General features: G+C 42.3%; 6 protein-coding genes across 12 annotated transcripts in view; 2 read left to right on the top strand and 4 right to left on the bottom strand.

The window, feature by feature from the left end:
• LOC127750672 (gamma-aminobutyric acid receptor subunit beta-like) overlaps window positions 1-1131 on the bottom strand; it is a gene marked incomplete in the record, with an annotated part of 16902 nt that extends 15771 nt beyond the window's left edge. Inside the window, 1 exon segment of the mRNA XM_052272929.1 lies at window positions 639-1131. Coding sequence (XP_052128889.1) covers window positions 639-706 — 68 coding nt within the window.
• A 304-nt stretch (window positions 1132-1435) lies between these two features.
• LOC113206652 (uncharacterized) lies at window positions 1436-6964 on the bottom strand. 2 transcript variants are annotated; one of them, XM_026422822.2, is made up of 11 exons: window positions 6820-6964; window positions 5442-6623; window positions 5160-5358; window positions 4967-5035; window positions 3927-4891; window positions 3088-3465; window positions 2872-3002; window positions 2745-2771; window positions 2496-2660; window positions 2226-2409; window positions 1436-2144 (listed from the first exon to the last, which is right to left on the bottom strand). In XM_026422822.2, exons 2-11 carry the CDS (start codon window positions 6564-6566, stop codon window positions 2001-2003), a joined length of 3387 nt encoding a protein of 1128 aa, XP_026278607.1. In that variant the 5' UTR covers window positions 6567-6623; window positions 6820-6964; the 3' UTR covers window positions 1436-2000. The 2 variants fall into 2 exon arrangements, with proteins under 2 accessions (XP_026278607.1, XP_026278609.1); XM_026422824.2 differs by having other exon boundaries at window positions 6745-6942.
• Window positions 6965-7237: 273 nt separating this feature from the next.
• LOC113206638 (proteasome subunit alpha type-4) lies at window positions 7238-9189 on the top strand. Its single transcript, XM_026422803.2, has 7 exons — window positions 7238-7390; window positions 7595-7637; window positions 7750-7912; window positions 8007-8173; window positions 8253-8383; window positions 8486-8609; window positions 8969-9189. Exons 1-7 carry the CDS (start codon window positions 7388-7390, stop codon window positions 9109-9111), a joined length of 774 nt encoding a protein of 257 aa, XP_026278588.1. The 5' UTR covers window positions 7238-7387; the 3' UTR covers window positions 9112-9189.
• A 386-nt stretch (window positions 9190-9575) lies between these two features.
• On the bottom strand, window positions 9576-12913 carry LOC113206634 (ATP synthase subunit alpha, mitochondrial). The gene is made up of 9 exons (XM_026422789.2): window positions 12746-12913; window positions 12025-12147; window positions 11832-11945; window positions 11544-11740; window positions 11171-11463; window positions 10920-11089; window positions 10387-10846; window positions 10186-10303; window positions 9576-10115 (listed from the first exon to the last, which is right to left on the bottom strand). Exons 1-9 carry the CDS (start codon window positions 12809-12811, stop codon window positions 9992-9994), a joined length of 1665 nt encoding a protein of 554 aa, XP_026278574.1. The 5' UTR covers window positions 12812-12913; the 3' UTR covers window positions 9576-9991.
• Window positions 12914-13294: 381 nt separating this feature from the next.
• Window positions 13295-17059, top strand: LOC113206633 (ATP-dependent RNA helicase vasa). The gene is made up of 12 exons (XM_026422788.2): window positions 13295-13451; window positions 13809-13923; window positions 14454-14491; window positions 14584-14902; window positions 14972-15114; window positions 15185-15370; window positions 15444-15665; window positions 15744-15920; window positions 15993-16188; window positions 16260-16457; window positions 16532-16704; window positions 16776-17059. Exons 3-12 carry the CDS (start codon window positions 14468-14470, stop codon window positions 16902-16904), a joined length of 1767 nt encoding a protein of 588 aa, XP_026278573.1. The 5' UTR covers window positions 13295-13451; window positions 13809-13923; window positions 14454-14467; the 3' UTR covers window positions 16905-17059.
• Window positions 17060-17748: 689 nt separating this feature from the next.
• On the bottom strand, window positions 17749-24649 carry LOC113206637 (protein lingerer). Of its 6 annotated transcripts, none has more exons than XM_026422801.2 (17): window positions 24479-24649; window positions 23290-23456; window positions 23122-23202; window positions 22941-23048; window positions 22608-22866; window positions 22240-22533; window positions 21968-22158; window positions 21342-21866; window positions 20939-21247; window positions 20247-20864; window positions 20007-20136; window positions 19689-19843; window positions 19458-19610; window positions 19245-19379; window positions 18859-19128; window positions 18579-18782; window positions 17749-18485 (listed from the first exon to the last, which is right to left on the bottom strand). In XM_026422801.2, the coding sequence occupies exons 2-17, from the start codon at window positions 23416-23418 to the stop codon at window positions 18387-18389; spliced, it is 3660 nt and encodes a 1219-aa protein (XP_026278586.1). In that variant the 5' UTR covers window positions 23419-23456; window positions 24479-24649; the 3' UTR covers window positions 17749-18386. The 6 variants fall into 6 exon arrangements, with proteins under 6 accessions (XP_026278586.1, XP_026278585.1, XP_026278581.1 ...); XM_026422800.2 differs by having other exon boundaries at window positions 19947-20136; window positions 21968-22137; XM_026422796.2 differs by having other exon boundaries at window positions 19947-20136; window positions 24451-24648.
• Between the last annotated feature and the right edge of the window lie 133 nt (window positions 24650-24782).

Below are 24782 nucleotides of genomic sequence, written 5' to 3'. Positions count from 1 at the left end.
CCCCCTCTCTCCTCCTCCTCTCCCAATCCCACCTCTAACCCACCCCGTCCAACCAAGTCCAGACCTACATTGCTGAAATTCTGATGGAAATAGAGTCTGGCGGTTGGTGTGGGGCGAACGAATCCCGGTCTTCCAACTTCAACGCCATAGCGCTCATTGGGCCTTTTCTAAATTTTTATTAATTGTAAATGCTTCGAAGGCGTCCTTGTTGCTACTTATTGTAAAAGTCGTACATGATCATTGCCCTCCCCCCCTCTCTCTCGTTTTTTTCTCTCAAACCACAATGCCACAGCGACATTTAAACAAAACCAGCGCAAATCAGAGAGTCCCGACGAGTAAGGCTTCGTGCCACCACAAGAAACAGAAAGGGCACAAAATATTAGAAAATCAACAATTCGCACAAACACTATTTGTTTCTCGAGTGAAGTAAAAAGAGGGGGGCGAGCGTAATATGTTGCAATACATAAACTAGTCGAACTCCGCCGTGTTCAGATCAAACCGCTGATTCGCACAATGAAGCATTTTGGTTACACCCTCTCTCTGCGGCCTCTCTGTTATGGGTGCGAGAGGGACAGGAAGCAGGGCCAACAACCAACTCGCGGTGGTGCGGTGCGAGAGGGTTATACATCTCATCTCACCCCTTCAGCGAGACGCTGGGAGCCGCCGCCCGCAGCACGGCCAGGATCACGATGAGCACGGCCAGCATCGTCGAGGTCGTGGCTCCACCACGCGTTGCAGCAGCCCCTCACGCTGCTGGGGGCATCATCATCATGCTGCTGCGAGGCCGAGCTCGGCCCGTGCCATGCTGTCGCGGTGCTAGCGCGTGCGCGTGCAGCGGTGTGCGCGGTGTAGCGGGCCCCGAGGCACTGGCGACATCCTGGCGAGCCACCAGAGTCCTCTGGTCCTCCCTCCCGAGTCTTAAATTAGCCGGAGGGGACGCCTATCGGTCTCACTTCCTCCTCCACCTGACGAGCGGCGCCGTCCCGTCCGACCCGAGCCGAGCGAGAGGAGAGACGCGGCCGGGGCCGGCAGCACGACCTGGCGCACGCAGGGCCCGCCTAACGTTCGGCCCGCCCGTCACCCGCCATCGCCGTCGCGTCGCCCTTCCCTTCGCCCGTTTGGGGCACAACTGAGCACTTCGCGCGATCGCCGTAGGGGGCGCGAGTGGCGAGAGTGCCTCCCTCTGGCGGGGTGGACCGAGGGACCGCCCTCCCTGGAGAACTGGCGCGTCTTTTGGAACCGATTCGAACGCCCACTGCCACTGCCATCACTAACGAAGGAATTCCCTTGCAAATCAGTATATGTACTATAGTGTAGACTTTTTAGACAGTCCCCAAGATTGTCTCTACCAGAAGGAAAAAGTCACCTCCCTTCCCCGCTTTATTAAGCAAAAATGCTGCTGCTTTGAGCTGTTGTAAAATTGAAAACTTGGACATTAATTTGTTTTTATATGGTCTATTTCAATATCTTAGCGACAATGAAAAACAACACGTGCGGTGACAGGAACAAGAACTTTGCTTTTTACAAAGCTTCTGTAAGTACAAGAGTATAATGGCTTACTAAGACATGCCTTAGTAAGAAATGTTTCACCATAGGTAGAAAAATATACTAAAATAAAAATACATATTCACATTAAAGGAACCACATGTTCTCAACGATTGTGAGAAATGAGCTACAATAAAACATATTATGATCTTCAAAATACAAGAAATATTTCTCTTTTATTCTTATAGGTGAAGAAAGTCTAACTCACAGCCATTACGTTAAGATGTCCACTGACAAGGGAGAAGATTCCCATAACTTAAAAATTATCTAATAAAGACTCAGTCAACACTCACACAATCACAACATAATACAACTTAACGGTATTTGGCATTCCATTATACAATCCTAATAATAAGATCATTTTATTTAATATAGATTGTTAAAAGAGGCTAATTTTGTATCACAGAAGTAATAAATATATATACCTAAAAACTTAGTTAGAGAATAGGACTTGTTCATTGGCTTGATGGGTAGACAAAGTTCCTCCACAACTCTGGAAGAATATAGTGTGGTTGACTTTTGAGAGGAACCATCTTGTTCTCATTAAATGGGATGACAACATGAGACGTTGGTGGAGCACATTTATATAATGCATAATGCTGCAAAGGTGTATTAACAGAGTGATGTAACACCAAAGGAGAAGAAATTATTGCAACAAATGAAATAGAGAACTACTGTACCTTCAATGGCTGAGACTCATCTGCTCCTTTCAATCTTCGATAATAATTCCACATAGTTTTCCCTTCTCTTGAAACCACAAGATACTCTGAAGTGTAGTGAAGAGCCTTCTGAATGCAAGTTTTAGTTTGAGGGTTGTTCTGTTTGATATATTCTGTGAATTCTTCCAGGCCTAACGCCATTAGCCTGAAAGCAAACCTCAATTTAATCACACTTCTAATGTAACCTGAGAGCTAGAGCTATGAATGAAGCACAGGCAAGAGAAGACTTACTGCTCTTCCGAGTGTAAAATTTCTGGTTTCTTGATTTCATATATTTTAAATGGACTATGAGGTAGAAGTTGTGGATAGACAAAAGATTTACTCTCAGCCATCAAATTTAATAGTTCGGGAGAAAACTTCAAAGAGGTTTTCTGCCTTCTTTCTTTTAAACGTGTGCTGAAACAAGTGTAGAAAAATTGTAAGTTTCATATTGAGCATGTGTGCATGAAACACTCAACAATATTAGAAAGAAATACTTACGCCCGAGCAACCTGGTCCTTCATAAATCTGAGTCAGTAAACAGACACAAAAAAAAAAGACAGATGAAAAACATTACAAAAAGAACAGTTACTATACTATAGCAATAGCCAAACAGGTTTACACTTACTGTATTACTTCAGATCCCTCATCAGATGACAATTTTTGCTCCCAACAATTTACTAAATCTAAAGATGGAGCAAGGTTGGCAGGCTTGAATGCAGATTTCTTTCTTTTTTCCCCCATCGCATTTAAATAATCCTAATATAAGGGACAAGAGATAATGAGATGTAGTAGTACTTCAGATTTAAAAAATAGAAAGACAAAATATTTATTGAATACCAACCAATTTCTGTTTTAATGATGGGGCATGTCGACTATGGACAGGGTGTTGAAAAGTTTGCAAGAATGTTTGAGTCATAAGCTGGACATGTTGCCTCATTTGCTGGTCAAGCACAAGCCTTTGAACTGAACTTAATACAACTTGACCATCAATGACTACATCTCCTTCAGAAGATAAGAAAGCATCCCCCTTGTACTTAAAATCAGAATCAGTTTCTCTAGGAGATGGAGGTTCACTTGACAAGGCCAAACTGACAGATACATCAGGGTCACTATCACTATCCTCTGCTAGTGCAGTCTCATCTACTTGAACAGATAAGGCGTCACATCTTTCACTCTGGCTGTCAGTTACAACCCAGTTTTTAACAGTTTTCTGGTTTTCCTATGAACACAAAAAGAACATTACCTTCAAGCTGGACTGTAACACTGAGACAAAACAGCATTCCAAATACTCAAATTATATCATTTCCAAGAATAGATACCCAATTTAAATATTTTTAGGTGAACAGATGATAAAATCAATGTTTAAAAATTTGATAATCAGAACAATATTTATAAAAACTCCAGATTAATAGTATTTCTAAACAATTTTCTTATGGATAGAAAAATAATGTGCCTTTTCCCCATCAGTTTAAAACAGCTCACGCCTCGAGAAGGCTGGGGTAGGCCACTTCCTGGTTCACGCTTATCGCCAGACTGTTGCGATAGCTTTCTATTGAATAGCTTCGCCAGGTTTGTGAGCCACTTCAAAATAATTACACATGATAAATTACCTATTTAAAGGTCTAGTCTTGGAATATGTTTTATGGAGTACTAAATAATAACATGCAGAACATAACTCACCAATATGGGGCTGGAAAAATCTGCGGAATCATCCTGCCATTGAGAACTCGAACTCATCTCAAAATATTGCTTTCCAGGGGAGAATACTTGTTCATTGTTATTCTCTACAGCACGAACTGGTGTATTTGATCCAATCATTCCAATACTGTCAAAATTGTTTTCCTCATTGTTGGTGAATTCACCTATGTACTGATCAAGTTTACCCGGAGTAAAGAACATAAACTGCCCATCTTCAACTCCTCCAATCGAGTTGGGAAAATTATCAAGTTTTCCAGGTGTGCAAGACATTTTTGATGTTTTAATAAATTGATTCTCAGGGTAATTATCTGGTTTACCTGGGGTGTATCTCTCTCTTTCTACACATTGACTAGTTGAAGCAGAGTTAAGGCAACAGCTAGAGCTAGAGGCATTCTGCTCCTTTTCACTGTGATTACTGCACGATGGTTTGGCAAAACTGCTCAACTTCCCATTACCAAGGCCTGTGTTCTGCTTCTTACCAGAAGAGCCAGGTTTTCCTTTGCTGGGCAAAGAGTAACAACGTTCTTCTCTGCTCTGATTGAGGAAACCATTTTGAGCTGACTCAGAGTTGACTTCATTAGGAAAGACTTTCTTTCCAGTATCTGGTGTTCTCAAACCTGGTGGACTCATGGGTGGCACAGGTGTGTTCAAGGTTGGAGTACTTGGGCTTCTAGTTGGGGGAGTTGTTTTCAGAGCTGACATAGGAGTGATGGACCCTAAAGACATGTAGGTATCAAGAAAAAGGGACACATCTTCATTTCCACTCAAAATGTTGTTGCTGCTGCAAATTCCAAGTTGTGTGGGGTCTTTATCACCACTTTCAGCTTTTTTCTCCTCGTCATCACTAGACAAAGTTTCTGTGAATTCCAACAGCTCTCTCATTAGTTCATTTAATTCACGTTTTGACACTCTGACTGCTCTATCCTTTCTTAACTCTTCCTTGTCAACTAAAAAAAGAAACAAGTGTGTTTAAGTTTTATGAAGAAAATGACCTGAGTAGAAAATGAAAAAAATGGACTTACTTATTTCTTCATCAGCTAAAACATTATATTCTGGATCATCCTCATCGTCAGGGTTCTGTACTTCTGGCTCTGTAAAATGAAAATAAATAAAAATAAAAAATAACAATGAAAAAATTGCCATACAGAATTAATTTTGAACAACAGCACATTTTAGATTTGGAATAAAAAAATATTAATCAACCGAAAAACAAACCTGAACGCATTGGCTGCATGAATTCCTTTAAGAACTCTTGCCAATCTTCATTATCACATGTAACATTGTAGAGGTCAGGGGTGATATCTGGAGGAATAAATGCCTGCTCAATCTCTTCCAAAGGAGTGTCATTTAAGGGCAGCTTTGAGCGAGTTCGAAGTGCAATATTTTCCTCTTCTAGTTGAGGCTCAGGGGGCAGCTGGAAATAAGCAAAAGTTCTTTGATATTAAACTTTTATCCAAGCATATAGGAAAATAAATCATACATCAGGCATATTCTCACCAATGGTACTTTAAAAACCCCATCCTCTGACCAGTTGGTTTGGGTTGCAGAGTCAGTAATGTGAGGCTTTGGGGATGGGCTGGGTGATGCTGGACGAGATTCACTATCTGTATCACAGAAAGCTGGAGACTGTTGTTCGATGGACATATCTCGCTCAGATCCTCTATCAGAACCATCTCGCTCTGAGTAATCATTGTCGCTATGTTCATCTTCACCAGGCTGGTATTCCTCGTCATCCTCAGAGTCATCATTTAACTCTTCACTAATTAGAGCTTGACACTCTGATGGTACTTGTGACTTGTGTGGTGTTCCTGCCCATGAAAGATCAGATTTTGATGCATCATCACATAGAAGTTTTGCTTTGGCTCTAGTCATTCTAGGTTCAAAAGAAACATCAATATCTCCCAAAACTGCAATATCTCCAGACTTGATACTTCTTCTAACCATTGCTTGAACATATGGGTTTGTGATAACACTTCTCAGGATGTTCTTGACATTAGGCACAGTTAGACGATTTCTTTCAGCTTTGGCTTCAAGTTGACGTTCTATTTCTTCACCCATACCACTCAAAATAGCATTGTCTTCTTCAGACACCTCTGATTGTTTTCGTTTCCTCCCTCGGTGGATAGGAGAAGGATGGCATTCGACCTCAGACTCCACAATTTCCAAACTGCAAGTTGAGCTCTCATTAGAACTTTCTTCATTCTCATCCCAACCTCCATGAGGAAAATCCAGCTCAACTGTCACAGTTCCGTTGCTTTCAGTACTAGAGAAAGTTTTAACACTCCAAGAGGGATCAGTTGAACTAGCATTTTTAGAAAACGTACTAGACTTCTCCGAATCATTTTCCTTGGAGAATGATTGTGAGTGTCTCCGAGATCTTGCTTCATGAATGTGAAAACTTTGTTTAGCTATTGGTGAGCTTAGCGACTTTGAAGATTGTGCAGGACTGCCTTTGCTCCACAACACTCTACGAGCAGGACTTGTGCTGCTCCCACACCCATTGCTTGTGCTCGGGGTGGACGAGCATCCTGGACTACTTGTAAAGGAAGGAGAAAACGCACTTCTCCTTCTGGACGGGTTAGGTAGAGGTGTTCTTGGTGACAGTGGCGTTCGACCGCTCATGGTGGACTGCTACACGAATACAGGCTCCACACCAGCGTCAGTACCATGATGAATCCACTGAGTAAAGAAATACAAAGTTAGCTGAGAGAAACTCATTTCGTCAAATAAAGAGGGAGACTCTTCCGTTCAAGCTCATGTTAAATCTGCACAAACGACCACTCTACGCATCATAACCTACACTATGCTACAGAATACTGACTAAACTTCGACATTCAGCAACATATCATCACACGGGAAATCGGTAGACACACACCTCACCATTCCATCACACAAACTAACGTCTGGAAACTTCTACAAGTAGTTATCTCTCCCAAATGAAAACTTTCGTGCAACTAACGGCCTCCAAACCCCGCGCAAAATATTTGTTTTGGACAGAAGGGCGAGGGGAGAGGCGAGGCGAGGCGAGGGTAAGGGTAAGCGCGGGTGGAAGGAGAGGGAGGGGGAGGGGGGCGGCAAGAAAAGGACAGAGGGAAAAGAAGTATGAGAAATATATTAAACTGCATGTCATGTCATCAATGTCATTCAATTATTTTCGAACTGACTATTATAAAACATTGGCATTTTAGATCACAAATCCGAAAACGTTATGGGTTGGCGAAATCATGAATCATATTGTATTGGGAGCTGTCATAAGAGCATGAAAAATGAATTATTTAAAGCAATTTTTCATATTGAACCGGGCTAACAGCATTCCCTTTTCTATCATTCACATTCACATTTCAATTGTACTTGTGCATTGTAAGCTCAGTTTGTTGAAAACTATCAAGTCATCTGTCAGTTGATTGCTTTTTTGTCGAAAAGAACCTTTCCAAAGAGTTAAAATGGTAAGATTGACTGTTACTTGCGCTCTTTGATAGTTTCCAAGTAATGTTTTAGCTCGTAGAATCTTATATACTCATTAATTTCGTGAAACCGGTATCTTAACCTTCTCAGCCTTTCTTGTTTCCACTAACTAGAAGCATCTCTTGCCCATTGTCTTTTCGGTATTAAATTGCCATCATTTCAGTTTTTTCTGTTTTCTATTTTAGGCTCGACGATATGATACACGTACCACTATTTTTTCGCCAGAAGGTAAGATCGCCCGCCTCGGTCGTATCGTATTTTGTCATGATTTGCTGCAACCTATTTTTTGTAAGTTTGGATTCCTTCCATTTATTCACTGTGTTATTACACTTTTGTTCAGGACGTTTATATCAGGTAGAATATGCTATGGAAGCTATAAGCCATGCTGGCACATGTTTGGGAATTTTGGCAAATGATGGCATCCTTCTCGCTGCTGAGAGACGTAACATCAATAAACTACTTGATGAGGTGTTTTTCTCAGAAAAAATTTACAAATTAACTAAGTAAGTATGCTTTTATGTCTTAGCTCCTATTGATTTGTGCTGGCGTCTGGGACCCTCTTATTATTTACACCATACTACCACTTTCTTTTTTTAGTGATATGGTCTGCAGTGTAGCTGGAATCACCTCTGATGCCAATGTCCTTACAAATGAACTTCGATTGATTGCTCAACGCTATCTTGCTCAGTATGGTGAATCAATGCCCTGTGAGCAACTAGTGTCAGCCTTGTGTGACATGAAGCAAGCTTACACACAGTATGGCGGTAAGTGCAACTGCAGATGAAGAAATTTATGACACTGTGCCCGTAATCCTTGTCAATTACACATTTTCTTAACTTCCAGGTAAGCGTCCCTTTGGAGTATCAATTTTGTACATGGGCTGGGACAAGCACTATGGATATCAGCTGTACCAGTCTGACCCAAGTGGAAACTATGGTGGCTGGAAAGCCACTTGCATTGGACACAATAGTTCGGTATGGTTTCAATAATCTTAAAGAAAAAAGAAAAGTGTTATTTGGGAGTCTGTTTACTGATGTCTAACTGATTTTGCTTGTTTTGTTGTCCTCATTTTATAGGCTGCTGTGTCAACTCTAAAGCAGGAATACAAGGAAGGAGAAATGACACTCGAAGAAGCAAAGGCCTTGGCCATCAAGGTTCTCAGCAAAACTTTAGATTTAACCAAACTTACTTCAGAGAAAGGTACAAAAAATGCCACTATAAATGCAATAGAAGGTGGCTTCTACTGCCCCAAACGCATTTTTGGTACATTTGTGAATACAATTAGTTTCTGAGCCACTGTAGGTCTAAAGGTGGAAGGTATACAGAAGGTAATGATAAGGTATATAAAAACAAATATGGAGGTACATATTACTAATTTGTTCAGCCATTCCTTTTTTTGGAAAATATACCGCCTGATTTCATTTCTAGACCTACAGTGGTTTAGAAACCAATTTTATTGACAAATATACCAATAATTCTTTGTAGTCAATGAAAGCCCCCTAAAGTTAATCAATGTGCTTTAAGTGAATTTACATCAACTTTCTTTGATATCCTAACAGTGGAGATGGCAACCCTAACGAGAAAAGATGACAAGACCGTCATCAGAATCCTCCCAGCGGCTGAGGTTGATGCTCTCGTCTCAGCCTATGAAAAGTTGGAGGCAGAGGCCGAAGCTGCTAAGCGTGAAAAGCAGAAGAGTTAGAGATAATCCATTAATTTCTTGAAATATTTGTTAATTCAAATTGCCACCTCACTATTAAAGCTATTTTATAACTCATAATTATCAGTATGTTTGTTTTTTCTTCACCCAACTTAAATCCGTCCGCCGCGAGCGCGGGTCGATGAGAGACCAGATCAGATGCGCCAATTTTCAGCCATCACATAAGCTCTCAAATGCCAACACTTGCCAGCCGCAAGTAAACATCATCTGGCTTCGTCAGTGGCTTGAGCTTATTCCTTTCCACTGTCAAGCATGAACATTTACAATACTTTTATAATTCAGATTACCTTGCGGTAGTGTCACCTCAATCCCACCAAGAGTTAAGAAATTATCGGTATTAGCTCTCAGGCTGACTTTCCCCAAACAATTATTCTTCAAACTGATCCATGCAGAACTGGTATCTCAGAATTTCTGACAATAGGCAAGTGAGAAAATAGTCGAAGGTCTTAGTGTTTTTACCAGGATTGTATTTCAATATGAAAACAAGCTTGTACACTATCAAACTTGAAAATTAAGACATTCATCCAACCAGATCTTTGGTGAATGCATCTGGACAAGACAGTAACACAAGCTATGGCAGTAATAGGTACAGAACTCCACAATGTTTGGGAAACTCAGAAATAAAAGCAAGGAGATAAGATTTATCACAAATTTATTTCCTTGGGAAACAAAGATCGTGTTGCATGGAGATCTGTACAAAGTGCATACCAAACGGTACATTCCAAGGCTAAGAAGGGTACCATGTCAGCCCTGAAATGCTTTACAAGTCAAAAATTTCTTTAAAAGTTGTACTTTAATACAAAATAGCTTCCCAAGCCATTTAATTGATAAAATTTCCTACATGTTCAAGGATAATGCTGATTTATTTACTTGCTGCGTTGAAACTGGCGAGGAAATCTGTTACAATTTTCTTAAGCTTAGCATCGGTTTCGTCAGTGATCTTACCGTCTGTTGAAATAACGCTAAGGACATCTTTGTGTGATGTGCTGTAAAAGAACATAAAATACAGTTCTCTGTTCAGATGAAGACAAGGAATGGATTCAGCATAAAACTTACAGAATGTGTTCCAAGAACTGCTTCTCGAAGTCAGTGATCTTAGCAGGGTCAAGCTTGTCAAGGTGGCCTCTGACACCACAGTAAATAACAGCAACCTGCTCTTCAATAGCCATGGGCACTAGAAAAAATTGGAACATAAGTAAATGCAAAGAAAGCCAGGGTTACTTCAAAAAAGGATCAATTGGTTTAACTGAAACTCACCATACTGTCCCTGCTTCAAAAGCTCAGTAAGACGAACTCCTCTGTTCAGGAGCTGCTGGGTGGCAGCATCCAGATCAGAACCGAACTGGGCGAAGGCAGCAACCTCACGGTACTGGGCCAACTCAAGCTTCATGGAACCAGCCACTTGCTTCATGGCACGAGTCTGAGCAGCTGATCCTACTCGGGATACTGAAAGACCGACGTTGATGGCAGGTCGGATACCCTTGTAGAACAACTCAGTTTCCAAGAAGATCTGTCCATCAGTGATAGAAATTACATTGGTTGGAATGTAAGCTGACACATCACCAGCCTGGGTTTCAATGACAGGCAGGGCAGTCAGTGAGCCACCACCAAGGGTCTTGCTCATCTTGGCAGCACGCTCGAGGAGACGTGAGTGAAGGTAGAACACATCACCAGGGTAGGCCTCACGACCGGGAGGTCGTCGCAGCAACAGAGACATCTGAAATTTGGAAGAGTTCAATGACAATACTGAAGAAGCTAAACAAGTTGTAGGGACAGGAAAAAAATCCCACCTGACGGTAGGCAACGGCCTGCTTGGACAAGTCATCATAAATGATAAGGGCATGCTTGCCATTGTCACGGAAGTATTCACCCATGGCACAGCCAGAGTAAGGAGCCAGGTACTGCAGAGGAGCAGCATCAGAAGCGGTAGCAGCCACAATGATAGTGTACTTCATGGCACCTATTCAAATACAATCCATTGTCAATAATCTTTCCAATCAAAGTTTAATAGAAAAAGGTGAGGAAACAAGAAACCACATACCAGCATCAGTCAACCTCTTCACAATCTGGGCTACAGTGGATCGCTTCTGACCAATAGCAACATAGATACAGTACAGTTTCTTATTTTCATCAGCACCATCGTTGAATCGCTGCTGGTTGATGATGGTGTCAATGGCAAGAGCAGTTTTGCCAGTCTGACGATCACCAATGATCAACTCACGCTGACCACGGCCAATAGGCACCAGAGAGTCGACAGCCTTGATACCAGTCTGCATGGGGTCTCTGACAGACTCACGGGGAATGATACCAGGGGCCTTGGTACCAACACGGAACCTGAGACAGAACATGACAGGTTAAAATAATGATCAAGCTTAAAGAAACAATGAAGTAACCCACAAATTAAAGTAGCACACCTAGCCTTGCCCTTGATAGTTCCCTTGCCATCAATGGCATCACCAAGAGCATCAACAACGCGACCAAGTAGGTCATCACCAACAGGCACGTCGACAATGGCACCAGTACGCTTAACAATGTCTCCTTCCTTGATAAGTTTGTCATTACCAAATACGACAATACCAACATTGTCGGGCTCCAAGTTCAAAGCCATACCCTAAAACAAAAGACAGTAAATAATTAGATTATCAACTACCACCCGGCAAGCAGGACTGACAAGGTCAAGAATATTGAACATAGTAACAAACCTTAAGGCCAGATGAGAACTCCACCATCTCATCAGCCTGAATGTTCTTCAGACCATAAACACGAGCAATACCATCTCCAATGCTCAATACACGTCCAGTTTCCTCGAGGTCGGCCTGCAGGAACAATATTCATGCTGTCATTGATTTTCCTTCCAAGCAAGATTTTACAATCCAAATAGTTCAGAAAACGTACTTTGGGGGCTGATCCCATAATCCTCTCCTCCAAGATGGAAGACAACTCCGCTGCCCGCTTGCTGCAGGAAACATGGAGAGCCCTAGCAGCGACCAGGGATGCTGGCCCAGCAATGTTTGAGACCTGCACAGAACCCAATGCAAATAATATAATTGATGAACTCTACACTGAGGGCTGTTCCTATTACCCAGACCATAGTCAAACTGAGTAAAGAGAACGAGAAGTTCACCTTATCTCACATGACCTCACACCCGAGAGGTTAGAACGTCATTGGCCCTTTCATTCATTGAAAAGTAGTGAATTGTAGGTGTGTGACAGGGAGATGGCGAATCAATAAAATGAATAATGATGCACTGGGAGCATGTAACAACCAATTATGAGCAAATAAAAAGAAAAATGACTTCGTAATATTACATTTTCGCGGCCGGCACACCCTCTCTATAATGGACAAACTATATTTTTCATCAGCTGATTTCTTGTGGCAACAGCAAATTTTGACAAAAAGTGAAAATAGAAGATGTCGTACATGAAAAAAAGCGTGATGCAAACAAATCTGAGTCTAAAAATCACTTTGGATCGAAATGTCCTCCAGGCAATAGAGGGCAACCTCCACTCCGCACTGGCAGTTCATAGCACAAGTTCTACGTGTCGAAGGGGTAAAACTTCTCAAAAAAAACTAAATCTTCTGATGGTTCACAAGTAAGTCCATGAATTTTCGTACCTGTGGGACGACATTTGGCAATGCCTTCGCCACTTTGGCAGCGAGACGAACGGAGAGGAGAGCCATTTTGAACAACACTTAACGAAGGGACCCCAAAGATGGAGAGCAGTAGACAAATCGAATCCCAGCAGGCCATGCACTGCGCAGCCTCAAACCCAAAGTCGCTGCAAATTTTTGAAATTTAGAATTAGAATTACATTTGCAATGAAGATAACCCTGAATAAAATCCAATACAAAACTAATAGTTTAAAAGTCTAACACCGCTCAATCTCTTTTCTGTTCGCGTGTAAATGCAATTTATTGAATGTGAAGCCACTTTGGTGTCGAGAGTACGTTTGGCTGGGAGTCCTGGAACTCATACAGCCAGCCTCGTAGACATAAAGTATTTTCCCATTTTGTCCTTTATTGTGATAGTTTTGGGATTGATTGTGAATTTTAGATGATAAGAAATAGAAAATTGGTGGTCTACATAGTTTTAAAGATATGAATTTAATTCCCTTTTCCTCAATACAGCCTGTTAACTTTTCTGACCACACCGACCAGTGATGTAGCGGCGGCAAGATTTCGTTGGTGTTGGTGTTTTTGAGTTTCACTCCGCCTCCATCGTCGCGGCCTCTCAGTCGTCTCATTATCCTTTGACAAGAAGGAAGTCTCCTCGTCGGCGGTCGAGCCGGTGGAGCTTGCAGGCGTCCATAAGGACTTGAAGGTAAAAGTTGTTGTATCGTAGTTCGGAACTTTTCCGAAGTATGATGATTATTCTCAATCGAAGTCAATATACGTGCTTACGCTCTCCTCCCGAAAGAATCGCGAAGTTGTTGAAATTGACGGCTGGTTTGTCTGTGGAAGTTTGTCATTCCCTCTGTCCGCATGGGCCACTTAGAAGTTTCGAGTATTCGTTATGCTCTGGCCCTTTCTCTGGACAGTTTCTGTACACTGTTATCGCTCTACCGTTTCTTATCCTGAATACTATTCATGGTTTTCTGAATTGTTTCGGATTGGACTACTTACTGGTCGCCGGTTCTCGTTAACCCGACACTTTCGCTGACGATGCTGTCTGTTTCAGGGTACCTGGGTGCTTATTTTGCACTCGTGCTGCGTTATTCGTTGCCTGTGAAGAAACCTCTTGAGCGTCGTGACAGGCCCTTCATCGTGACTTGAACTTGCTGTGTCTGAATCAGGTAAATAGTGATCCTTGCCAAGTTTTGGCGATTCTTAACTGTAGGTTTCCAATCAAAGTGCTCATTTTCTCAGTTTGTGTGGAACCTTTCATTTTTCTTTCGAGCTTCTGTGAATTTTGTTTGTGTATACGAGTCAGTCAAAATTGATATCTCGCATCTCTTGTTGTCAGTTTGTTATCCTCGCAACTTTTTCTGATTATTGAGATTTTTATCTTAAATATCCTATTTTGGATTTTCGTGGGCGTTCTCTGGCTAGTGAAATGTGTTCTTTTGAACTCTAATGCATAACTAATGCTTCAGTTGAGCGTAACACCTGTTGCTCCTTGCACCTGTTGGTGGGGTTATGAGGCTCCAGTCAATGAACTGAAAGGAGTACTTTCCTCATTGAGTCTTTGAATGAATGTTTTAACCTCATTGTTTGACATTGAGCTAAAGATTTTGCGTTGTGTTGTGGCACTTACCTCTTTGCCAAGCCAGGACAATTCAAGACTTATGTTTTCTTAAATACGTATTTGTATATGCTGTTTCAGATAGTGTCAACAACATGGCAGATGAATGGGACGATTCGGTGAGTCCTTTGCTCTTGTCAGCCTATTCAGTCATGAGTTTGGACTTGCATGTTAGGGAGACTGACTTTGTTCTAATACACATTGCTTTCAGCCTGCTCCTTCTGGAGGTGCTGGACGAGGATTTTCCAATGGATTTGGCGATGATGATGCCTGGAGCCCTGGCGGTGGCGATGGCGACTTTGGAGGTGGCCGCGGCGGCCGTGGGGGCCGCGGGGGCCGAGGAGGATTCGGACGCCGTGACGATGATGGAGAAGGAGGCGGCTTCCGAGGAGGACGTGGGGGCCGCGGAGGACGCGGTGGTGGCCGGGGGGGCCGACGAGAGGACGGCGAAGATGGAGGCGGCGGCTTCCGAGGACGCCGTCGTGACGATGACGGCGACAACGGAGGATTCCAGGACGCCGATGGGGAAGGTATGCTTTTGCACCTGCGTGGTCACTGACTTCGGTCTTAAAGTTGCTAACAATGTTACCCTTCTTCAGGTGGTGAAAATGGTGAGGGCGGGGAGGAGAAGCCAAAGCCTGTTACTTACATACCACCAGAGATTGATGATCCCGACGAAATGTTTGCAATGGGCATATCTTCTGGTATCAACTTCAACAAGTACGACAAGATTGCTGTCAATGTGAGTACTTTGTGGCTACCTATAAGTTCCTGTTATATCTGCAGCTATTGATTCTCATGGTAATTTCTAGGTTTCTGGGGAAAATGCTCCTCCGCCTGTAGCTACATTTGAAGCAGCCAATCTTAGAGCCCTCCTGTTGGAAAATGTGAAGAGGAGCGGGTATGTGAAACCCACCCCTGTTCAGAAATATGCTTTACCAATTGTAATGGCTGGTAGAGATTTAATGGCATCTGCACAAACCGGATCAGGAAAAACTGTAAGTTGTTACTGTTCAAAACCAATCATTCTCTTCTTTGCTTTGAGGTCTTACCCTGCAATGTTCTTTTCAGGGAGGGTTCTTGCTCCCTATTCTCAATAAGCTTCTTCAGGAGCCTGTGGATTTAGTAACTGATGGTGATCATACAGAACCTCAAGCTGTCATTGTGAGCCCTACCAGGGAGCTTACAAATCAAATATTTACAGAGGCCAAGAAATTTGCTAGTGGTTCCGTTATTAAAGTTTGTGTTGCGTATGGAGGAGCTGCTGTAAGGCATCAGGCTGACAAAGTTCGGGTAAGCTAGTTTCCTTTTGTTTTTTTGTTTTCTTGTTTTTTGTTTTACAGTCATTACTTATTTATGTTTATATTTCAGGCTGGTTGCCATGTTTTAGTTGCCACACCAGGCAGGTTAATGGATTTTGTGAACAGAGGAAGGATAACATTTTCCTCTATCAGATTTGTAGTGCTAGATGAAGCTGACAGAATGCTGGATATGGGATTCCTTCCCGAAATGGAGAAGATGATGAAGCACGAAACAATGGTCCCTAAGGTAAGCACTTGGCATTCCTTTGTGTGCTGGCATGTCTTCTCTCCATTTTGAAATCCTGTAATTTCCTTTTAGGGTGAGAGGCAAACACTTATGTTTTCGGCCACATTCCCAGAGGAGGTACAAACTCTTGCAAGGCAATTTCTGCAAGACTACATATTTTTGGCTGTGGGCCCTGTTGGTGGGGCCAACGATGATGTTACTCAAACCATTTTGGAAGTGGACCGCAACAAAAAGAGGGATACATTGCTCGAAATGTTGACCAGTGGAGGTATGCTGCAAGTTTCTTTTTTGATGTTGCATTGCTCTTAAATTTGTCTCTAAGCAACTGTTAAATTTCAGAGCTGGATAAAACCATGATTTTTGTGGAAACCAAAAGAAATGCAGATTTTCTTGCTGCTTTCTTGTCGGGTAAAGATTTGCCCACTACATCTATCCATGGTGATAGAGAACAGAGAGAGCGCGAAGAGGCTCTAAGAGATTTTACTCGAGGCTCAATGAAAATCCTTGTGGCAACAGCTGTAGCTGCGAGAGGACTTGGTAACTATCAAACCATTCAAATGTTTTTACTCATTCTTGTTGGACAGTGTGTAATCTGTTTTATTTGTATCCAGATATCAAAGGAGTTGCTCATGTCATCAATTATGACATGCCTAAATCAGTGGATGAATTTGTCCATAGAATCGGAAGGACAGGACGAGTGGGGAATACTGGCAGGGCTACTTCATTTTACGATGCTGCAAATGACTCAGCCATTGCTGGTGATTTAGCCAAAATTTTGAGAGACGTAAGTTGAACTCAGTTTGCCTTCAATTATAGTTATAGGTGAACTTTGACTAATTTCAGTTTTTCTTGCAGGCCAATCAGGAAGTTCCTTCTTTCCTAGAAGGATTCTCTGCTGCTGGTGGCTTTTCCGCAGGGACCAGTGACATTCGTGGTGGTGGTGGAACCACACATGTACTTGAGAAGGAGGAAGAAGAGTGGTAGGATTGAGATTTTATCTGTGATATTTAGGCTTGTTTTATATATTGACATTAGCCTAGCATATCTGGAGACATGTCTCGTGTGAGATTTATTTTGATACTTTTCTGTTTTGTACTTTCTAATTGACGATTGGAATAAATGTTTTTGTTTGTATTGAACTTCATTGTCTTTTCTGAACTCTCCTGAAGCCAACTGAGAACTTGATCTTGCAATGTTAACATTCTTACTTCTGTAAGAAGCCACCTACAGGAATCAGCAAATCTTTGACCACTTTTAAATAAGATTATCAAACCTCATCCCATCTGTAAGCTCAGCATAAGCTCAGAAAGCAGCTTCGACCAATGCTAGGTGATGCCAAATGTCCAAGCACCACCCGAGAACAATCCTCCCTAGCCTGAAGTTGAGGCTTCCAGTAGGGTTGAAAAGTGTCCTACACAGTGATATAGAAAAGTGTCTAGACCCGTTCAGGGATTATACCGGGTGTTCACTTTGGTATTCCCAGATTACCTTCTGACATTCTTAATTGTAAGGAAAGCGAAGTTGGCAAAATGAAGACAAAGGCTTCACAAGGAAATAGAGAAATATTAGAACTGTCCTGAGAATTGATCAATCTTGGTAAGGTGTCATAGCTAAAATAAGCAGTTCGCGATGTCATGATCGTGGCGCATGTCATCCATGCAATTGCTTTCCGATTTCAAGGACAATTTCATTTTCCCTGACCGGTATGAAATCTGTTGCTGTTATAGAAAATTGTATCACCTTTACTAGAAAACAAACATAGTTCAGTGCCTTCTTCCAAAAAAAATTCAAGGTTTTCCCAATGAACTAAATTGAAAGAAACTCCCAGTACAGCAATATTTCTTTTTTTTTATTAGACAACAATGAATTTCTATAATACCTACTACAAAAGGCATTAGAAAATACAGAAAAAAAATAATAATACATGATTTTAGCGCATCATTCCATGTTATTTTCAACTGTCTCACTTACAAAACAAACCTACACATATAATACAGTTGTAAAATTCCATTCATTCATCTGTCAATAACAAAAAAAAAATGGAAATAAAGATACAATACTTGCAGATAGACAAGGGGAATCGAGGGACATTCTGAAATTAGGTAGTGCATACACCATACTTAGTATGGAGTTCAAATGCACAAGCACCTTTAACAAGGACAACTTTGGTTTCATGAGATTTGTTCACAGGGTTGGGAGCACAATAGATTAGACTTGTCTCCGATCTGCACCAAGGGAGACATACAAGATACATGATGTAAAATGTCTTTCCTTCCTTCACATTGCGCAAAATGCTAGGTATTTTCTCAAAATGTTGAAGCAACCAAAGAGTACAACAACACATAAAAAATACGAGCAAAAATTATTAAAAGGAAAGGAAGAGAGCCAATAGCAACACCATGTCGACATGACAAACATATCAGAAAATCAGAATGTTGATAAATGAGCTACAGGCTTTGAGTCTAATTAATTTGCCCAATAATTCTGAGAGAAGACTTGCTTTGAACCAGGCTTGCTGGACTGTGAAGATGACTGTGACCTCTGTCCACTATTGTTTCCACTTTCCTAAAATGTGTAAAAAAAAATAATAAAATAAATAAAAACAAATTATAATAAAAACAGTATTTGACCAACAGAAAAGCAGCTTTTTCAACTTACAGATCTTCTGGAAGTATTCCTCATATCCATCTGTTGATGCACTGGATGTTGCATTAGAGTGGTAGAGTGATGATGTTGCTGGGGTATAGGTGGTGGAATATACATAGCGGTTGGAAAAGCTCCACTGGGTGCCATACCAGTATTTTGATTTCCAGCAAGGTTGAAAGGAGGCGGAGTGCCAGAATGAAAACCTTTATCATAGGACTGCAAACGAAATGTATTGTTAGACGGCTAATATATTGCAAGGGAATACATACTTTACTTTACCAGTAATACTTACGTTAACCTTGCTGAGAGCCGCGTGAGTGTGAGTCTTATTGTAGATATCTGTTGCTGACGACCCTGTTGATGGGACATTGGTACCCACACCGGCCTTGTTGGCAGTCTGCGCTCCGGAATGACCACCAGCATAACTGCCGCCGCCCTTGCTGTAGTCTTGTGATGCAGACAGGCCATCGTAGCCCGAGCCGTAGCTACTACCGTAACTTCCAGGCTTGGGGTACTGCGTTGAGTTTGAGTTGCCATGTGCATTAGTTGCAGGGGCTACTTGCTAAAAAACAGAAAAAAATAAAAATTGTAAGATTGAAAGCTAAGTGAGATACTTTTTGAAAAGGAAAAGCCGAGTGATGGGTCTCAGTCATCACACACAATTGTTTGTAGACTTACAGGGTACATTGCAGTGGGAGTACCATACTGGTAATTTGCAGGGAGAACTGATCCACCATAGTATGCATAAGCTGCATAGCCTGGTGGGAACCCAGTGGCATTCATCATAGGTTGTTGATGAGCCTGGGTTGCATTCTGAAAGAAAATACATGCAATGTTGTACTTTCCTTTGAAAAAGAGCAATACTGATTCAAAACAATTTAAGTGCCATACCTGTTGTGAAAGAGATGAAGGAACTGGTGAAGCATTATCAGTCCGTGCAAACCTAGCATCTGACATTGAATATGGAACATTAGCTAGACTGCCTTCTCTTCCAGTAGCTAAACTGGTTGGAGCTTGCTGATAGCTGATATCATAATACCCAGGCTGCAAAATAATTCTGACATTAATAGGTATTGAGCTACAAAACATATTCAAGTCCTTATTGAAATGTGCATTACTCACCATATGCGGTATTCTCAAAGGCATGATTTGCTGTTCTTCAAAGCTATACACAGGCTGTTGGAAATACGGAAGTCCTCCTTGGCTCATTATGTACTGCGTACCTGCTGCAATGATTGGTTGCACCCCAGGTGGCATGTTTTGTACAACACTTTTTGCTACAATTCAACAAAAGTCAAAGTCATCAGCAGAGCCAAAACCAATGCTGACTCAACAGAATGTCTGACCCAAAACAGTAACAAACAATGGCTTGATACTTACCAGAGGAATTTGTAACTTTGGTAGAAGTAGTGTTATTGGCATTAGGCAAAGAAGTTGTACCTGGCAAGCCAAGAGATGGAGAGTTGTTGACAGATCCGCTGACATTGGGCACCGAAAGTCCTGGAGCACCAGTGTTGCTGCTGGTAAGAGAGCCGCTCAGATTTGACGTTGAAGTGGCAGTCGTGTCATACTGAGGGACAATAAAGAAATAATTTCAAATGTGTCATTATCTTGTATCTAAAACCAATTGATGGCATCTCTTTGAGTACTACATGGCTCTCTTACAACCCATGCCCTCACCTGAGGAAGGTCCTTGGCAGCAGTCAGTACTGAGGTGAGCTTGTTTGTGCTGGCTGCTGAGGCAGTACTGGTGCCATAGCTGTTCTGGTAGCCACCAGCAGTGCCTGATGTGGTATAACCACTGGTTGAGCCTACTGATCCAGAATTGCTGCCACCTGTTGCTGATGCATTGCTATTGCTTGCCCCATAAACAGACTGCACATTCTGGTAAGCCTGGTTTGAAGCATTTGATGGATAGCTTGTAGGGTAAGAATTTGAAGAGTTAGAGGAAACCCCAGAGGTTGCTTGAGGAGGGTAGCTTGAGGCATTGTATCCAGTTGATTGGTATCCACTTCCTACACTCTTCTGGTTAGTATAACTTGATTGGTAGTTGGAACTAGGTGTCGAGTACGACAGAGATCCTGCAGCTCCTGCTCCACTTGCACTCACATTAGAAACATTTCCCCCTGAGCTTTGATCACTTTTCACAAGGCTATCTAGGGGAGAGGGAACCACAACTCCCACACCAGGTCCTCGTGACTGTTGAGTGAAGTTGCTTTGCTGGGACTTGAGATCATTACTTTGAGACTGAGAGTTTGACTGAGACTGCTGCGATTGAGACCCATGTAATAGAGTTTCCTGAAAACAAATATGCGCTTAGCTCAAAATGTTCCAATACCATAGAATGCATATCAAAAGCAAAAATATCCAACCTGCAAAGTCTGTGTCAATGCAGCTGCCTTTTGACCAGCTGTTTTGAAAGGGTCAATATCCATGCTGGGTTGAGAAGCAGGTGTGGAAGTGGTATCCATGCCACCACCTGCACTAGCCCCAGTGGAATATTTAGCCATAGGTGAAGCTTGATTTTGAGGCTGGGATGGTTGGGACTGAGGTGAAGACTGAGGCTCTGAAGAATTCGTATCAAAGGCCTCAGTTCCAAAGTCCAAGGCACCAAATTGGACATCCAACACACCAATACTGTTGACACCATCTCCAGGCATTTCAACAGCACTCTGTGGGATCTGTAAGCAGAAGAATCGATTGACAACAACCATAGGAATGAATGAGAAAAAGTTTGTAGGGTAAAGTGTTGTTGCTGAGGTAAAGTCTATTTACCTTTGAGGGAGGTGGAACTCTAGGCCGCTGAGTCTTGCTTCTTGGTGGAAGTGCTTGGGTGTTGGAAGCCTGAGTTGCTCCCTCTTGATGCGATCCATACACAGTGCTGTATGATGTCGCAGTTGCTGTGTATGAGGCAGGTTGGGTTTGCCCCGATGGATAAGTGGTAAAGCTGGAGTTGACAGATGATGTACTGAAGTTAGTATCCGCCGCAGATGATACTGACGGTACAGATGCACTAACAGAGGAATAAGTGCTGGGGTAGCTTGTAGCAGCAGGGGCATTAGCAGCTGAGTTTGCAGCACTTGCTGCATAGGTGCTGTAAGTAATGCCACTGGAAGGTGTGGACGGAGTGATGCCACGAGATGCAGTCTTGGAATCAGTGGAATTAGCCAATGGACCAGTCATTGAATTCAGTCCACTCATGGCTCCTGTCAGAGCATTAGAACTTGGTGGCTTGCCATCAGGCAACTGCCTCAGGTACTGTGATTGCACTGCTGACATGTTTCCAGTTCCAGCTGCACTCTGGAAGATTAGAGACACATGTAAATGAGGCAACACTAAAATAAACCTACAACAGAATACCATAAACCTGAATGAATGAAGCCAGATGATTAATTACGTACCTGTGCATAATTGAGATTTGTAGAATTGACACCAGGTGAGGAATCTGAATTGCTATTGTTTACTGTAAGGCTGGTAATTGGGTCATTTGCAGAAGCTTCCCCACTCACATTGCTGGGAGTGAACACCTTAGTGTCCGAGAGAGATCCTGTATACTCCTCATTGTACCAATCTTCAGGGGAAGGGAAATTGTCTGATAACATACCAATTAGGGTAAAAACTGTAACGGAACGTCCCAATGTTTAATTAAAAACTCCGGGGTAGTCCAACTTACTTGATTTAGAGTCTGCTCCATCTTCATCAGGATTCCAGGATGTTGCTCTGGGAAATGGAGCACCCCCTCGGTCGTGTCCACCCCGATTGGGGAATGACCGTGGGCCTGTCCTGCTCCCTCCTCTGCCACCTCCTCTACCTGCCCCATTGCTCATACGACCACCTCTGTTGCCACCTCCTCCACCTCCTCGACGGAATGAATCTCGCGGCTCCCGCTCACCTCCAGCAGAAGGGCCCACAGCGTTACGGCTCTCTTCCAAATTCCTCTCGTTTTCCTTGTTTTCCCTGCCTCTCCCTGAAGAAAAGAATTGAATAAAACTCGAGCTAATGATGAGCAGTTTGACATAAAAAATTGGCGAACCAACTTACAGCCCCTGTTGTCCTGTGCGCCCCGCCCGCGCATTCTAGGTGGGCCGCCACCACCACCACTACCACCACCTCCCCCTCTCTGAGTCCGTGTGCGTTGCTGTGAATCAGTTTGGGCAGCAGGTTTGATTGGAGTCTCGTCATCCCAGTTCTCACTTTCAACATCAGCGCTGCTGATTCCACGAGGAGCAGCAGCATCTGGCTTCGAATTAGCACTGGGTAGACGATTCTTTTTCTTTTTGGAGGATGTCTCCCACTCTCCCTGAGAAAATGAAAATGATTAGTGAATTCACTGATAAAAATAGTTATCAAGATTAGTAGAAAAATGTAACGTACAGAAATTTGCCCCTCAATGAGCATATTGACAGCTCTATTCAGATCATTATCACAATCATGTAAAGCTGTGGCAACTTCCTCTTCACTTTTGTGGGTGGCATCCATCACCTGAAATGTGACAAATAAGACCAATGAACAATGGAAACATGAAGGCAAACCTTGCAATGTTTCTCTCACATACCTGCTTAATCTTGTCCCTGAGTTGAGGATCTTCATAATCCTCACCTATGATCCTTGCAATGCGCATCTGTTCAGGTGTAGGCTGTAAGGTTTAAAAGGAAAATAGGTAAGAATTTATTATAAGTAAAGAGTTTTTAAATTCTCACAATTGACATCATAATTAGCATACCTGTGCCTTTGGATTCTCCGTTGTCTTAGCAGTTTCTGTCTTGGTGTCTGTTTTCTGGGCCTTTGCAGAAGCATGATCCCCCTTCCCGCCTTTAGAGCCACGGGATGCGGCTCGACCAACTGAGCTCATCCCTAAACACTATATACACCTACTATTTACAATCCAATCTGAAACAAAAACATTGAAATTGTTAAAAAGGTGCAGTAATACAAATTCATAATTAAGACTGCACCCGACTTCAAATTAAAGTTCTAGATTTAAAAATTTAGAAAAATATTTCAAGGTACATTTCATTCAAAATGCACAAATAATCTTCCAAACCAAATGGAAGAAAATAAACAAAGCATGGAAGATATAGAAGCATCCTGATAACCGAAAAAGAAAAGGGAAAATAGCAAACTAAAAGATAATAGATGACCAAGCAACACAGTAAACAATCACCCCACCATCATAACATTCCACAGGAACAATAATAAAGATAGGAACAAAAACAAAGTAGAACGGTTCAAAAGCGAAACATCGTCAAGCCCTCTAAACAAGCACCCGAATTGAAGTAAATACTTGATTTCCAAGGCTCTGATGTTCAATATTATTACAGGGGTGCGGAAGGCTAGGGCACTCACAAAGGATAGGCTACAAGCGTGTTGACTCACGCCGGTACACAGTAAACTTCGCGAAAGTAGTCGAAAGAGGTACTTTATAAGAGCGCAACGGTTCGGAAGACTTTGAAACACCAATTACACACATTTTCAGACCGTAACAATTACAATATAATAAAAAATGTGAAACTGAAGTTGATTCATAGGCCACTAGCGGCAAGATTGAGTCGAGACTCTGTCTGCCAAAATACCAAGGTCAGCACGTACAGTACGCGAAGTTGACACGACAAGGCTCAAATAGGAAGAAATAGAAAACGGGACTCTTTCAAACACTCCAAAATATTTCTTCAAAAATAACTAATCGAGGTAGCCATGTGGGGAGGACGCCATTTCGTAGCCTTCTTTTTAGGCTTATAGTTGACAACCATCAGGCTACCACTCATTTTAGAAGTTCTATAGATGAAGGGAGCCAGTTTCGTGCTTGTGTCAGAACTTATAGGGACGCCGGACGATGAGAATCACAGTCTTGGACCAAAGAGAGGCGAAAAAAACACTTAATTACCGAAAATCTTAACGGTATTGAGCCGTACCTGCAAAATGCGCTCAAATAGAAGCTAAGTCACGTGACACAAGAGTCAACTGTCACGGCCTTGCTGAGGACCTTGTTGCATCTTCCTCCTTCAAAAACAAGTACTTTTTTTCCACCGGTTATTAGTTGTACCAGGGGAATACCTTAGCTGTAGTGTGCCTAAGAACAGTGCGGCCAAAGTTCAGACTTAACTTGCAAATTATCTCTCAAATCGTGAGATAAAGGTGCTTATCTCAAGGATCACAGCCACCTTTGTTCTTCTTCGGAGTATGGGGTGGGGGAAGGTCCCGGGGAGAAGGGGCGGG

The sequence above is a fragment of the Frankliniella occidentalis genome, unplaced genomic scaffold (assembly GCF_000697945.3).
Source record: "Frankliniella occidentalis isolate FOCC.00 unplaced genomic scaffold, Focc_3.1 Scaffold7, whole genome shotgun sequence".
NCBI classification, from domain to species: domain Eukaryota; kingdom Metazoa; phylum Arthropoda; class Insecta; order Thysanoptera; family Thripidae; genus Frankliniella; species Frankliniella occidentalis.
The sequence above is the reverse complement of the archived record's forward strand: the minus strand, read 5'-3'. Positions and strand labels throughout refer to the sequence as shown.

Bases quoted from the DNA above. Each gene is read 5' to 3' on its own strand.
- LOC113206652 (XM_026422822.2), bottom strand. From the start codon at position 6,566: ATGAGCGGTCGAACGCCACTGTCACCAAGAACACCTCTACCTAACCCG. The intron at 5,359-5,441 runs GTGAGAATATGC...GCTTATTTCCAG, and splicing joins GGGTTTTTAAAGTACCATTG to CTGCCCCCTGAGCCTCAACT. The intron at 4,892-4,966 runs GTAAGTCCATTT...TTCTTTTTTTAG, and splicing joins TTTAGCTGATGAAGAAATAA to TTGACAAGGAAGAGTTAAGA.
- LOC113206638 (XM_026422803.2), top strand. The intron at 8,384-8,485 runs GTATGGTTTCAA...CTCATTTTATAG, and splicing joins GCATTGGACACAATAGTTCG to GCTGCTGTGTCAACTCTAAA. The intron at 8,610-8,968 runs GTACAAAAAATG...ATATCCTAACAG, and splicing joins CAAACTTACTTCAGAGAAAG to TGGAGATGGCAACCCTAACG.
- LOC113206634 (XM_026422789.2), bottom strand. From the start codon at position 12,811: ATGGCTCTCCTCTCCGTTCGTCTCGCTGCCAAAGTGGCGAAGGCATTG. The intron at 11,464-11,543 runs GTGTGCTACTTT...GTTCTGTCTCAG, and splicing joins ACTATCAAGGGCAAGGCTAG to GTTCCGTGTTGGTACCAAGG. The intron at 10,304-10,386 runs GTGAGTTTCAGT...AATTTTTTCTAG, and splicing joins TTTGAAGCAGGGACAGTATG to TGCCCATGGCTATTGAAGAG.
- LOC113206633 (XM_026422788.2), top strand. From the start codon at position 14,468: ATGGCAGATGAATGGGACGATTCG. The intron at 14,903-14,971 runs GTATGCTTTTGC...ACCCTTCTTCAG, and splicing joins CCAGGACGCCGATGGGGAAG to GTGGTGAAAATGGTGAGGGC. The intron at 15,921-15,992 runs GTAAGCACTTGG...ATTTCCTTTTAG, and splicing joins ACGAAACAATGGTCCCTAAG to GGTGAGAGGCAAACACTTAT.
- LOC113206637 (XM_026422796.2), bottom strand. From the start codon at position 23,418: ATGAGCTCAGTTGGTCGAGCCGCATCCCGTGGCTCTAAAGGCGGGAAG. The intron at 22,534-22,607 runs GTAAGTTGGTTC...TCTTTTCTTCAG, and splicing joins CGCACAGGACAACAGGGGCT to GGAGAGGCAGGGAAAACAAG. The intron at 18,783-18,858 runs GTAAGTATTACT...TTTCGTTTGCAG, and splicing joins CGGCTCTCAGCAAGGTTAAC to TCCTATGATAAAGGTTTTCA.